This window comes from Jaculus jaculus, chromosome 8, assembly GCF_020740685.1.
Source record: "Jaculus jaculus isolate mJacJac1 chromosome 8, mJacJac1.mat.Y.cur, whole genome shotgun sequence".
Classification (NCBI taxonomy): domain Eukaryota; kingdom Metazoa; phylum Chordata; class Mammalia; order Rodentia; family Dipodidae; genus Jaculus; species Jaculus jaculus.
This window is the reverse complement of record NC_059109.1, coordinates 112481017-112494761: the sequence shown is the minus strand read 5'-3', so window position 1 is coordinate 112494761 and position 13745 is coordinate 112481017. Positions and strand designations below refer to the sequence as shown.

Genomic DNA, 13745 nt, shown 5'->3' with positions numbered 1-13745 from the left:
TCTGGAGTTTGTTTGCAGCGGCCAAAGGCCCTTGCATGCCCATTCTCTCTCTTTTCCTCGTTCCCTCAAATCAATAAATAGAAATTTTAAAAAATAAATAAACTGCAGTTTTGAAATGAAAAGATTAAACTGATCAATTAAAAAATGGCAGATAATGGCCGGGCGTGGTGGTGCACGCCTTTAATCCCAGCACTCGGGAGGCAGAGGTAGGAGGATTGCCGTGAGTTCAAGGCCACCCTGAGACTGCAGAGTTAATTCCAGGTCAGCCTGGACCAGAGTGAGACCCTACCTCGAAAAACCAAAAAAAAAAGGCAGATACACTCGGGAGGCAGAGGTAGGGGGATAGCCATGAGTTCGAGGCAAAGAAAAAAAACAAAACCCAAAATAATAACAACAAAAAAGGCAGATAAAGCATTCTGTGCTTTCAGAGTAAGGACAGATGAATATACTTATATGTATTTATTAGACATTTGTATGGCAAAATTAGTTTTGAAAAATGTTTCTGGAAACCTTTCTCTCTCTCTCTCTCTCTCTTTTTTTTTTTTATTTTTTTAAAGGGGTGGTTGTTTTCCAGGTAGGTTTCACTCTAGTCTCAGCCTGGCCTTGAACTCATAGTAAGCTTTCTATCTGTTTCCAAGTGCTAGGATTAAAGGTGTATACCACCATACCCAAGTCAATCTAGATTTTAAGCATCACAATGCTGTTGAGGTTACTTACTAAGATTGTGGTGCCTCTCACGAACTTCTCGATGTTCTAGCATCTTGTTAGGTTCCCGATACAGGTGGGAGGTTGCAATATCTTCTAATGTATAGTGCTGAAGAGGTGGAGGAGTAGGATGGAACTGGCCCCCAGGATTCATGAGGGGCACAGTGAGGGCAGGACTGTGCCGAGGAGCAGGACTGATAGTACACACTCTCTTGGCAGGAGGCTCAGGAGGAATGGTATCTCTTTCAAAACTATTCTCTTCTCTCCTGTAGAAGAACCAGAAGTGCTTATAAAAGCCTGTCAACAAGTGTTTGTGCCAACATTTCACGAGTACCACTTCTGTTCTATGCACTTTCCCAAGCAGGAAGACTGTAAGGAAAGGTTGTTACTTATTTTTGGTTCTGCAGCCCACACTATGCACATGTTCTACCACTGAGCTACACTCTAGCCCTTGTAAAGAAAGGTTTACTGCCTTTTGTTCGAGATGTGTCAGTGCTACCCAGGTTGTCCTCCAACTAGACTTGCGTGCTTCTCCTCCTTCAGCCTGCACAGTAACTGTGACTACTGGTGTCTGCTACTGCATCCAGCTTAGGAATGGTTTCATAAACGGCACTGCCTTCAAGGGCCGGGTATTATTTTTAAATTGCTGATTTATTCCAGAATGAAGAGAAGGTGAATCCTTCTATAACTAGGCAGAACCATCTAAGGCTCCTGATGGAAAGAAAAGGGGAGATTAAGTAAAGGACAGCATTTTCCTAGAGCAGGGTTATGGACAGTCACTGCTATGTTTAGGAATATTTTCAGGTGAAAATTGTTACTTTTCAAGTGAGTTACTAGGAAGAAACCATTGTTTACATGAGAAATTTTTGTTTTGTTTTTTGTTTTTTTGTTTTTGTCTCACTTTAGCCCAGGCTGACCTGGAATTCACTATGGGAGTCTCAGGGTGGCCTCGAACACACCAGTGATCCTCCTACCTCTGCCTCCTGAGTGCTGGGATTAAAAGTGTGTGTTACCACACCCGGCCAAGAAAAATTTTCATATAATTAATCCTCTTGTGATTTGGTGGAGTTTTAAGTCACTCAGCTTCAACTGCAACAAAATTTCCTCTGTTGTTGGGCATGGTGCCTGGGATTAAAGGCATGTACCACCATGCCCGGCTGTTTATTCAGTCTTGATCAGTATCCTGCGTAATATCCTTAAGAACAAACTAGTAAGTGTTCATGTTTCCTGAGTTTTGTGAGCTACTGGCACAAGACTGTCAAATCAGAACCCTAATTTGTAGCCAGTCAGTCAGAAACAATGAGAAAGAAAGAGGTTTGTAAAGGGGGCATATTTATTCGGCCAGAAAGTATTCATGCTCACACCCTGGGACTTGTGACTGGCATATAAAGGGAGAGGACAGCCCTGGAGACTGAGCCCTCAGCTTCCTGCATCACCAGGCACAGCGTCAGAAATAATGGACTACAAACCAGTGTCTGCTACAGAGCTGACTGTTTACTTGATGTGGGGGTGAGAGACCCCATACATTTTGTTACTTCAATCTTTTGTAGGCAAGTGCCTTAACCTCTGAGCCATCTCTCCGGCCCCACATTAATCTTTAATGCTGACTGCTGAGTAAGGGCTTAAGAATAGAGTGTTCTGTGTTTCTGGAGCAGAGAATCCATTCAAGCTCTAGGGCAGTTTCCCTCAAGGAGTATGCAATCATCTGAAGAGTTCTTGGGACACTACTTGTCTACAACACTGACAACCAAATTTGTCTTTCACAGGCAAAGTTGGTCAGAAGGGTTTCAGGAAAATCACAGCCCTCTTCTCCACTCACCTCTCTGGACTGGGTCTCTTTCCATTTCCATGCACCTCCATGAGCAGCTCAGCGGAGTCAGCGGGAGATGCAATACTGGTGTTGAGCAGAAGGTGCTCGTGCTGAGCCAGGTACTGGGACGGGGTCTGCTTGGCGGCCCGAGCGCAGTGCAGCAGTTCTCGCTGCAGCAGGGGCAGGTTGGCCTTCAAAGCAAAAGGCAGTTTTCTCAGTGCTGACCAACAACCGGGATTCACATGGCAAAGTGCTCTCACAAAGCAGGAACAGTGGCATCTATTACTTCAGTTAACACTGGTGGATTTGATTCTTACGCTAAGATATCAATCTCCTTAAAGAAGGGACTGTGTCTTATTTATCTTTGTGGCATAGTACAGAGTCAAAGGCCAATAAAGGTTTATTGAACATGTCATTTTGTATTTATTTATTTGAGAGAGAGAGAGAGAATGGGTGCACCAGGGCCTCCAGTCACTGCAAATAAACTCCAGATGCATGTGTTACCCTCTGCATCTGGTTTACATGAGTCCAGGGGAATTGAACCTGGGTCCTTTGGCTTTGAAGGCAAGCACCTTAACTACTAAGCCATCTCTTCAACCCTGAATATGTCATTTAAAAAAGACAATTTTTATTTTTATTGATTTGCAAGGAGAGAGATAAAGAAATTAAGAAAGAGAAATATAGGGCATGACAGGGCTTCTCGCCACTCCAAGTAAACTCTAGAACTTCCAGATGCATGTGACACTTTCTGCATCTGGCTTAACGTGGGTACTGGGGAATTGAACCTGGGCCATCAGGCTTTGCAAGCAAGCACTTTAGCTGCCGAGCCATTTCTCTGGCTCCTAAACAAACTTTTTTTGGTTGTTGTTGTTTTTCAAGGTAGGGTCTTGCTCTGGCCCAAGCTGACCTGGAATTCACTATGTATTCTCAGGGTGGCCTTGAACTCACAGTGATCCTCCTACCTCCACCATGCCTGGCTCCAGATTTCTTTTTGTGTAAGTATTTTTTTATCACAAATTTAAACATAATCCAAGCTGAGCCTGAAACAGAACCCTTTATTATCTTAAGGGACAAAAGACCAAGTGAAAGGAAAGTTTTAATACATGCAAGCAGTCATTCCCTGCACGAGGGTTAATTTAGGAGGCACCATAATTAGTGGCTCTTTTAAAGCAGAAATAAATTGACAAAGCCTTAAATACTAGTCAAAAAGCTGCCACAACAACCTACCTCATGCTGTTTTCCAAAATACCACAGTTAAGAATAGAGAATTTGACAATATGAAATACACTTTCAGTATGTTCTATAATCTCAATCTTCGTAAAACTATAAAAATTTACTTGAAAAAAAGAAAACAAGCCAGATCTTCATTTTTGTGACATGTGCTCCTTGGTGAATACACAAAGAAAAACCAATAGCCATCTCTAAAGCATTATTAGCTATATAAAACCATGTACTGGGCTGGATTTATGTCAAAATTTGCTCAAGCTGATACAACAAAATTCTAACTCTAATCCTACATTACTTTTCAGCTGTTTTACAATTATTTAACATAGATATGTAAAATAATTGGTATCTGACACAAATTGTTTGTAGGAAAGAGCCATATGAAGTCTCCTGTTCACTGTAGTTTTACTTGTTTCTGCACAGTCACTATCAATAATTGTGACCTTAAAAAGTAACTGTGACCTATGAACTGGTTGTGACAGTTGATTACTTCATTTATCTTGAATTAAATAGTACCTTTGAACCTTTGAAAATGTTTTTATTTATTTATTTGAGAGACAGAGAAAGAAGCAGACAGAGTGAATATAGGTGTGTCAGGGCCTCCAACCACTGCAAATGAACTCCAGACACATGTGCCACTGTGTATCTGGCTTTGTGTAAGTACTAGGGAACTGAACTCCAGCCTTTAAAAGCTTTGCAAGAACATGCCTTTAACTGGTAAACCATCTTTTTAGCCCAAAATCTTTGAAATTTGGATACATGTTCACATTACCTGTTTTGAAAATAATCATTTGGTTTTTCATTTATTTTATTTTTATTTATTTATTTTTTCTGAGGTAGGTATACGTACATGTATCTAGGCTGGCCTAGAACTTGCTTCTGCCTCCTGAGTCCTGGGACTACAGGAACGTAAAGCCTATCTGGCTCAGTTGTCTGCAACTTAATTTTTAAATTTACTTTTTTTTTTTTTGGAGGGATATATATTGAAGCTTACAGATCCAGGGGAAGTTCCATAATGGCAGAAGAAGCTGGCCTGCCTTCACAGGTCCAAGCGGAGAGAAAGAAGTACAAGCCTCACTTTTACTTTTTTTTTAAGATAGGGTCTCGCTCTAGCCCAAACTGAATTGGAATTCACTATACAGTCTCAAGGTGGCCTCGGACTCACAGCGATCCTCCTACCTTTGCCTCCCAAGTGCTGGGATTAAAGGCATGCGCCCAGCTCCTACTTTTTTAAAACTTTATTTTATTTTGTGAGGTAGGGTCTCACTTTAGCCCAGGCTGACTTAGAATTTACTATGTATTCTCAGGATGGCTTCAAACTCACAGTGATCCTCCTACCTCTGCCTCCTAAGTGCTGGGATCAAAGGTGTGCGACACCATACCTACCTGACTTGCCTGTAATTCTTACCTAAAATACAACCCTGACGCTAAGAAGCGAAGGACAGAAATTACCAGAACAAAACAGAGGTGTGTTCTATTAAATAATCTGTACTCTTAAAAAGTATAAAGTTTGGGCTGGAGAGATGGCTTAGCGGTTAAGCGCTTGCCTGCGAAGCCTAAGGACCCCGGTTCGAGGCTCGGTTCCCCAGGTCCCACGTTAGCCAGATGCACAAGGGGGCGCACGTGTCTGGAGTTCGTTTGCAGAGGCTGGAAGCCCTGGTGCGCCCATTCTCTCTCCCTCTATCTGCCTTTCTCTCTATGTCTGTCGCTCTCAAATAAATAAATAAATAACTTTAAAAAAAATTTAAAAAAAAAGTATAAAGTTCATAAAAAGCTAAGCAATTATTCTGGAAAGAAATGGTCTTGAGAAATGACAACTAAACACATTGTATAGCCACAAATATACATAGATCCAGGTCCATGCTGCCCACACCCAATAAAAAAATCTTTAGCTGTAAAGGACATTAATGAGGACAGTAGTGAAGGTCTTTACATCAAATATTAGTGTTCTAAGGACATTAATATTTATTTTGTGGTTTCCCCAGGTAGGGTCTCTCTCTAGTACAGGCTGAAATTCACTATGTAGTCTCAGGGTGGCCTTGAACTCATGGTGATCCTCCTATCTTTGCCTCCCAAGAGCTGGGATTAAAGATGTGCACCGCCACACACCTAGTTTTGACAATAATTTTGGATTTGAGGAGTAGAGATGCATCTCAGTGGTAGTATAGTTGGCCAGCATGCTCTAAGCTCTGGGTTCAATTCTTCCCAACGTAACAAAAAAAAATTTTGGGGGGGAGTTGGGGTTCAAGGTATAGTCTTGCTGACTTGCCCAGACTGATCTGGAACTCATTATGTAGTCTCAGGCTGGCCTCTAGATCAAGGCAATTCACCTACCTCTGCCTCCCAAGTGCTGGGGTTAAAGGCGTGTGCCACCACTCTGGGCTTGCAGCTTATTCTTAAACATTTATGAAGAAAAGTAGAGAAAAATGCAAATGTAGTAAAATGCTAACATCTGGAAAATATAGGTAAAGACTACATAGGGAGTTTATTGTATCACTCTGCAGCTCATCTGTAAGCATGAAATTATTATTATTATTATTTTTTTTTATTTCGAGGTAGGGTCTTTAGCCCAGGCTGACCTGGAATTCACTCTGTAGTCTCAGGGTGGCCTCAAACTCACAGCAATCCTCCTACCTCTGCCTCCTGATTTCTGGGATTAAATGCATGCACTACCATGCCCATCTAAAGAGCCATATTCTATGTATATATAATATTGCCTCACTTATAAGATAAGCATACCAAAGCAGTGTACTTAAAAGGTATATTCCAGCTGGGTGGGGTGGTGCACGCCTTCAATCCCAGCATACCAGAGGCAGAGAGAAGAAGACTGGTGGGAGTTCGAGGCCACCCTGAGACTACAGAGTAAATTCCAGGTCAGTCTGGGCTAGAGCGAGACCCTACCTCAAAAAACAAAACAAAACAAAACAAACAAACAAACAAAAAAAGAGAGGCTGGAGAGGTGGCTTAGCAGTTAAGCACTTGCCTTGAAACCTAAGGACCCCAGTTCAAGGCTCGATTCCCCAGGACCCACGTAAGCCAGATGTGCAAGGGGATGCATGCGTCTGGTGTTCGTATGCAGTGACTGGAGGCCCTGGTACACTCATTCTCTCTCTCTCTCTCTCTCTCACTCTCTCTGCCTCTCCCTCTCTCTGTATCACTCTCAAATAAATAAATAAAAACAAAAAAAATTGAAAAAGAGAAGAAAAAGGGGGGTATGTTCCAGGGAACAGTAATTTTGGTGGACATTAATATAAAACTAGACTACTTGGAGCTGGGAGGTATGAACACTGCTTCTCACAACCTCCTGCCCTTATGGTAGGTAGCAACTACCCAGGCCTGCATACTCATAGTCTCCTCTCAGATAATATATACCCTTTACCCGGTGGTCATACCCAAAACATTTCATGGTCGTTATTTCCTGCAGTTCCATGAACCTACACACCTTCAACCCACTCATCTTTTCTTCTTTCCTCTACTTCTTCTGTGTGCTATCACTAGTGTCTGAAATAGAAAATATTCAAGGCTTTGCAACTCTCATCTCAGCACATACAAAGGCATATTCATTACACTCTTATCACCTACCAGCTTTCTTACCCCCAAAAAGATATGAAATGTGGTTAGCCGTGTTGGTTGAGATAATGGAATGGGAATCAGTAGATCTTGAGGAAATGCTGGAGATAATTACATTCAGTAGTTCTCAGAATTACCTTAAGAAATGGAATCACAAAAGGACGAAGAGGAAAGTTTGTAGCCTCCTGGAGCTTGCAATGGAATTCTTCAATTGTTACTGTTGAGTTCTGAAAAGACAAATAAGGTTCAACATGCAAAACTAGGATGGAAAAATAAGAGAGGCGAGTGGCACCCACCCACCAAGCTTAAGTAGATTAAATGCATAGAAAAAGACTATGAAGTTTTTTCAAATTTTCCTGTGGGTAGACAAACAGGACAAATTGTTTATCACAGGAAAATAGTGACTCATATCAGGGAAAGAGACTCAAGGCTACATGTACTATGGATACAGGGCAACTAGATCTCAAGAGAGAGGCATTCAACTGCTGCATCAGCCTCCTGCCATCAGCAAGAGCAGAGTTGTATAGTGTTTTGTTTTGTTTTTCCTTCTGAAGAATGCATAGTCTGGTGGGTAAACAGATCACTGAGTTCTTCATTACAGAATGGAGTTCTATGTATAGAGAACACTGCAGACTAACAGAGAAGACAGCAAAATCCGACTCAGCTTTTTCAAAGGAGAGCTTTGCTGAAGTATCATCTAAAGATGTTAATGTAAACCTTGGGAGACATTTTTTGCCAAAGAGAAAAGTGCAAAAAGGTAAGATGTTAGGGGATTTGTTCTCAAAGGCAGCATCTGAAGTGGTGTTAGATGACAAAGTACAGGGTTGGGCTACCAAACTAAAACCACCCTTTCTTTTCTTGTTAAATTTATTTACTTGTAATATATGAGTGGGTATGGCACACCAGGGTCTCTTACCTCTGCAAATGAACACCAGATGCTTGTGCTACCTTTTGTGTCTGGCTTTATGTGGATGGCTGGGAAATGGAATCCAGGCAGGATGGCTTTGAAAGAAAGCACTTTAACTGCTAAAACATCTCTCCAGCCTTTAGAAAATGTTTATACTCCATGGTTTATAAAACTGTCTTGGCTGGGAGTGGTGCTGTATGCTTTTAATCCCAGCACTTGGGAGGAGGAGGAAAGAGGATCAAAGGTTAGCAGGGGCTATAGCGAGACCCTACCTTTAACCCCCCCACTTAAGAAAAGGGCGTGAATATTTCTTCCACATACACTGAATTCACTTGACAATGTTACATCATGCTTTTAACTACTAAACATAATTTTTGTTTTTGTTTTGTGAGGTAGGGTCTCATTCTGGTCCAAGCTGACCTGGAATTAACTATGTAATCTCAGGGTGGCCTCGAACTCATGGTGATCCTCCTACCTCTGCCTCCCAAGTGCTGGGATTAAAGGCGTGCACCACCACTCCCAGATTTCCCATTTGGAAAAGACAGTCAGTCAGGCACAGGGGCGCATGCCTGTAATATTAGCAATTAGAAAAGAAAGGCAGGACGGTGGCTCAAGGCCAGCCTGAATCGTAAAACAAGACTCAGCCTCAAAAATAAAAGGGGAAGGGGCTGGGAGGGCTAGAGAGATGGCTTAGCAGTTAAGGCACTTGCCTGTGAAGCCTAAGGACCAAGGTTCAATTCCCTAGTACCTATGTAAGCCAGAAGCACAAAGTGGCATATGCATCTGGAGTTTGTTTGCAGTGGCTGAAGGCCCTGGTGTGCCCATTCTCTCTAGCTGCCTCTTTATCTCCCTCTTTCTCAAATAAATAAATGAAAAGAAGTTATGCTGTTTCAAAAAAAAAGCCAGTTGTGGTGGCACATGCCTGCTTGGGAGGCAAAGGTATGAGGATCAGTGAGTTCAAGGCCAACCTGAGACTACATAGTGAATTCTTGGTCAGCTTGGGCTAGAGCAAGACCCTACCTTGACAAACAAAACAACAACAAAAAACACAGAAGGCAAATCTACCATATATGCTTTTAGAAAAATAATTGGGCTGAGGTGCAGCTCAGTGGTTATATCCTTGTTGGGAGGTCCTGGGCTTCCCCCGGGCCCCCCCAAAAAATATAGGATCTTAAGCTGGCCTGGAATTCAATGCTATCCTCCTGCCTTAGCCTCTTGAGTGTTGAAAATATAGGTATGAGTTACTATGACCAGCAGATATATTATTATTCTAGATTGATAATTTCTTTTATTCAAAATATAAAAAATATGCCACTGTTCTGGACTCCAAGGTTACTAATGAAAATCCAGTGCTACTGCCATATTTCCCAGAATAAGTAAGATATTTCGTGTTGCTCTAAATATTTGTGTTTTGCTTTTTTAAAAAATTTGCAGAGACAGACATAGACACACTGACACACACAGAGAATGGACCAGCCAGGATGTCTAGTCGCTACAAATGAATGCCAGATTTTGTACCATTTTGTGCATCTGGCTTTATTTGGGTTCTGGGGAACTGAACTCAGGTTGTTAGGTTTTGTAGCCAAGTGCCATAACCGCTGAGCTGTTTAGGTGGGTCCTGGGGAATCAAACTCAAGAGGTTTCTCTAGCCCTCATGCTTGCACAGGAAGTACTGCTGAGCCACCTCTCCTGCCCTGAATCATAGCTTTAAGCACAGCTATAAGCCAAATCTTGAGAATGTAATAAATCTTCAAACATGTTGTTGTAGACAGCTCTGCATTGGTGGGATGAACTTACAAACAGACAGTCTGTGGGATGGAGGGATTTATTTCAAGCTTACAGATCCAGAAGTTCTGTCAATGCCGGGAGAAACTGCTCACTTCCACACATCATCCAAGCAGAGATAAACAGCCAAACAGCCAGCAGACAGGAATTGCCAGAACTTGGAAATTTGCTCTCTATACGGTCTGGCTGGAATCAGATCTGCCCCCAGTGACCCCCACCCCCAGCAGACTGCTGGAGACTTAAGCAAGAAATTTAACCTTAATGGAAAAATTACTGAGGCTATGGAGGATATATATTCACATTCAAACCACCACACATGGGGTGGTAGTGGGTATCCCTAATATTACCCAAAATGCAAACAATTCACAAGTCTACCATGGTGCAGTATGTTAAACCCAAGGTCTTGAGCATGCTAGTCAGGCACTCTATCAACTGAGCTAGATCCCCAGCCAGCCCTCTGGTAAGAAGGATGGCAGGATCATGGGAAGCCCTAAGAGGCCCCTCTTGAATTACACTTTTGAGATATGTGACTCTAATAATTCAGGTTTTCATCACCAATATAAACTAAAACGCAGGAAATAACACAATGTTTCTATTGGGATGAGTCTTAAGAGTATCTGGTTTGCAAACACAGAACTGGCAACATTTCCCTTATAAATTAAGGCAGCTCACCCAGCTGTCAATGTTATCAAATCACCGTTTTACATACGAACTCACCATGCTCAGTATAGAAAGAAAAATTCTAAAGAAATTATATGTGCATGAGGAGCTGAACAATGTAGTTGCTTAGACAGAAGTTCTAATTTTACAAATCACTATTTTGAAATTTAAAAATCGTTTGGAAAAAATGTACCTAGCTACTAAATATATTAAATTACAAAAAGACCTTCTATTAACTTGGTTGGATCTCAGTAGGCCTACCGAAATCAATTTTAAGACAAACCCAAAGCTGGAATAATGCCAGCATCTTTTATTAAAAAGACACATTATAGGTTTGCTTTCTTTAAAATAAACATGTATGAAATTTGTAATTCAACAGTTTTTCTAGAAGTTACAAAGTAACAGATGCAGTCTGTAGAACCTGCTTTAGGAATGAGGAGTCTACAACATGTGTGTTTGGTGTGGAGCTGAGCCTTCTGCTCGGGCAGCTGTCCACAACAGTGATTCTGTACTTACCACCAGGGCTAGGACAAGAGTTCGAACCTTCTCCCCAATCTCTGGTGAGATGTCATTGCCAAACTGTTGCAGGGTGGTGAGAAAGCGTTTCAACTTGCTGAGTTGCCTAGCACCACAGGTGGCTGGCAGTTGTTGATTTGTTAGTGCAGATGATGTAGAAGAGGCAGGACCATTGCTGAATCTCTGTGGTGGTGATGGGGCACCATTCAGGGTAGGAGGGGAATGGTTGATGCCATTGCTTACTGAAAGAAAACCAAAATGAATGACTCATTGAAGTGCAGAATACAAGAACCCTTGCTGATCTCTTCTATCATTTATTTATGTATATTTTCTTTATTTTGTTGGATTTTCGAGGTAGGGTCTTACTCAAGCCCAGGCTGGCCCCAAACTCACAGCAATCCTCCTACCTCTGCCTCCCTAGTGCTGGGATTAAGGGGGTACGCCACCAAGCCTGGCTCTTCTTTCATTTATTTATTTATTTATTTATTTTTTTAAATTTAATTTATTAGTTTTCATTTCAGTGAATACAGGCAGTTTGGTACCATTATTTAGGCTCATCTGTGGTCTACCCCCTTCCATTAGACCCTCCTTGTTAATGAAAATGGGTCGTGCATTGTGGAGATAGCCCCCAGTTATTAGTATGATAAATGTCTCTGCAAATCATGACCCAACATGTAACTCTGACATTCTTTCCGCCCCCTCTTCCGCAAGATTTCCCTGAGCCATGTTGGGTTCATTTTTGGTCTGCTTCAGTGCTGAGGTGTTGGGGACCTCTGAGGCTTTGGCTCTCTGATTTGGTAGGAGTTGATTTTTCTCTGCGTTGATCTCCTTCCCCTTTGTGCTGGTATCCAGTTCACAGGAAAACATCACCCTTGCTTATTTCACCAGTTGTCTATTTGTTTGAATTTTATAAAGTGCATGTTGGTTAAGTAAAATTTATCTTTGTCCTTAGTAAGACTGCTGCTATGCCATTAGCCCAGGAATTTGTGGCCAACCTAGGAACATCATGAGATTATTTACACACACACACCCTATAGAATGCTATGAAGAGGACAGCAAAGCCAGCTGCTGGTGATTCACACCAATAACTGCAACACTCAAAAGGCTAAGGTATGCTGTGAGTTCAAGGCCACCCTGAGAATACAGAATGAACTCCAGGTCAGCCTGGGCTAGAGTAGGACCCTACCTTGAAGAAAGAAAAAAAAAAAAAAAAAAGGCTAAGTAAGGTAGGAGGATTACTGTGAGTTTGAGGCCAAGCAGAGATCCTGCCTCATACAAACAAGGACGACTATGGTGGTGCCCACCAATAAACTAATACTTGGGAAGCTAAAATAAGGGGATCTTAGGTTCAAAGGCAGCTGGGCTACATAATGAGAACCCTATTTGAAATATTTAATTAGGCCAGGAATGGTGGTGCCTTTACACTCAGAGGAAGAGGTAGGAGGACTGCTGTGAATTCGAGGCCACCCTCAGACTACATAATGAATTCTGGGTCAGCCTGGGCTAGAGTGAGACCCTACCTCAAACAAACAAACAAAAATAATAATAATTTATTTATTTGAGAGAGAGAGAGAATGGGTGCACCAGGGCCACTGCAAACAAATTCCACACACATATGCCACCTTATGCATCTGGCTTACATGGGTACTAGGGACTCAAACCTGGGTCCTTAGGCTTCGCAGATAAGCACCTTAGCCACTAAGCCATCTTTATGGCCCAAGAGACCCTATTTTAGTACCATAGGCAGGGCGAATTGTCTTAACAAAGACTTTGGTCAAGCACAGGCCACACACTTGTAATCCTAGCATTTGGGAAGTCTTAGAAGAATTGAATTCAAAGTCATCCTTGGCTATATAGTAAGTTCTAGTCCAGCCTATATAACATCCTGGGGGGGGGGGGACTGCAACAAGTGCTTGAAGTAAGTCTGAGATAATACACTTTTCTGGTGACTAAATAAATACTCATTTCTTTTTGAGACAGAAACAGTCTTGCTCTGTAGGTCAGGCTAGCCTCAAACTTGCGATGATTGCCCTGCCTCAACCTCTCTGAGAGCACAGGTGTGAGTCACCACACCAACTTCATGTTCAACTTTACAAATCTCCTCATGCCAAGTAATCACAGTTAGCATGTGAGACACATAATAACTAAAAATAAAAATAAAAAATAGGTGGTCGTGGAGGCCTGTACTTTTAATCCCAGCACTCAGAAGTCAGAGTAGGAGGATCTCAGTGAGTTCAAGGTCATCCTGAGACTACATAGTGAATTCCAGGTCAGTCTGAGCTAGAGTGAGACTCTGCCTCAATAAATAAATAAATAAATAAATAAATAAATAAATAAATAAATAGCCAGGCGTGGTGGCGCATGCCTTTAATCCCAGCACTCGGGAGGCAGAGGTAGGAGGATTGTTTGAGGCCACCCTGAGATTACATAGTGAATTCCAGGTCAGCCTGGGCTAGAGTAAGACTACCTCGAAAAAAACCAAAAAAAAAAAAAAAAAAAAAAGTGCCAGGAGAATCTTGAAGCTTATAAACTAGCTAGACTAGTGCACACATAATAGCAACAACAAGA

The 13745-nt window shown here is 41.9% G+C and overlaps 1 protein-coding gene across 3 annotated transcripts in view; it reads right to left on the bottom strand.

Annotated features, from left to right (window-relative positions):
- Cbfa2t2 (CBFA2/RUNX1 partner transcriptional co-repressor 2) overlaps positions 1–13745 on the bottom strand; it is a 125576-nt gene that overhangs the window by 22332 nt on the left and 89499 nt on the right. For all 3 annotated transcript variants that reach the window (XM_045156056.1, XM_045156057.1, XM_004668093.2), the window contains exons 3-6: positions 11178–11419; positions 7447–7536; positions 2525–2706; positions 718–971 (exon numbers count right to left, since the gene is read on the bottom strand). In XM_045156056.1, coding sequence (XP_045011991.1) covers positions 718–971; positions 2525–2706; positions 7447–7536; positions 11178–11419 — 768 coding nt within the window. The remainder of the gene's footprint in view (positions 1–717; positions 972–2524; positions 2707–7446; positions 7537–11177; positions 11420–13745) is intronic.